The sequence below is a fragment of the Etheostoma cragini genome, unplaced genomic scaffold (assembly GCF_013103735.1).
Source record: "Etheostoma cragini isolate CJK2018 unplaced genomic scaffold, CSU_Ecrag_1.0 ScbMSFa_4382, whole genome shotgun sequence".
In the NCBI taxonomy this organism is placed as follows: Eukaryota; Metazoa; Chordata; class Actinopteri; order Perciformes; family Percidae; genus Etheostoma; species Etheostoma cragini.
The window spans coordinates 304-1494 of record NW_023268749.1 but is presented as its reverse complement, the minus strand read 5'-3'; the positions used below and the strand labels follow the sequence as shown (position 1 = coordinate 1494).

Here is a 1191-nt window from a genome sequence, read left to right as displayed (position 1 = left end):
CTAGTACTACATGACTAGTACTACATAACTAGTACTACATGACTAGTACTACATGACTAGTACTACATGATCTGGGTGGTTTGACTCACGTCGTACGCCAGGCTGTCGGCCTCGTTAGCGACCGTGAGTCCCGCCAGTTCCCCCAGACCCAGCTCGTTAGAAACCACCTCGTCCACCCGGCCCAGGATGAAGGACTTCCCCGACGACGGCAGGAAGGTCATCGCTTCTACAAACAGGAAGCAGCCGGGTTAGGATAAACATCAGCTAACACAGACTGACACAGACTAACACAGACTAATAAAGACTGACACAGACTGACACCGATAAAGACTAAGACAGACCGATAAAGACTGACACAGACTAATAAAGACTAACACAGACTGATAGAGACTGACAAAGATGGATAAAGACAGATAAAGACTAACACAGACTAATAAAGACTAGCAAAGACTAGCAAAGACTACCACAGACTTATAAAGACTAACACAGACTGCTAAAGACTGCTAAAGACTAACACAGACTAATAACAACTAGCACAGGCTAACAAAGACTAGCACAGACTAATAAAAACTGACAGACTGATAAAGACTAACACAGACTAATGAAGACTGACGCAGACTTTTAAAGACTAACACAGACTAATAACGAAAATCACAGACTTCCAAAGACTAGCACAAACTGACTAAGACAAACACAGACTAATAAAGACTAACACAGACTGATGAAGACTGACACAGACTGACATGTAACACTTGTCTTTTTACATGTCCTAATTATGTAAAACTGAAAAAGACGAGGCCGGCAGGTTACCGTCTTCGGGGCGTCCCAGCTCGTGCTCGCTGAGTCTGGGGACTGCGGGGCGTGACGGGGGAGCTACGGGCGGCTGCATGGAGGGGAGCTCCTCGGCGTCCCGCAGGTTCGCCAACATGTCCTGCAGCTTGGACCGGTTCGGTCCTGGAGGACAGGAGACGGGAGACAAAAACCAGAAGAGGACACAGACATGGAGTCAGGAGGAAGAAGAAGGAGTTTAGGAGAGAAAAGATAAATTATCTACTTATTTTATTTTAACTTTTCATTTATTTTAATATTTTTTCAACAAACGAACATTTACTTTTACGTACGTACGTCCTTTTACGTTTTATTTATTTATTTTATAATTTTTTAAAAATATATTTAAAATTTTCTAACACA

At 43.0% G+C, this 1191-nt stretch overlaps 1 protein-coding gene across 1 annotated transcript; it reads right to left on the bottom strand.

The window, feature by feature from the left end:
- Nucleotides 1-62: 62 nt before the first annotated feature.
- Nucleotides 63-954, bottom strand: LOC117941119 (striatin-like; the record flags this gene model as incomplete). The annotated part of the gene is made up of 2 exons (XM_034866215.1): nucleotides 63-226; nucleotides 811-954. Coding segments are annotated over 2 exons (308 nt in total), but the record flags the coding sequence as incomplete, so codon positions are not given.
- Nucleotides 955-1191: the final 237 nt, after the last annotated feature.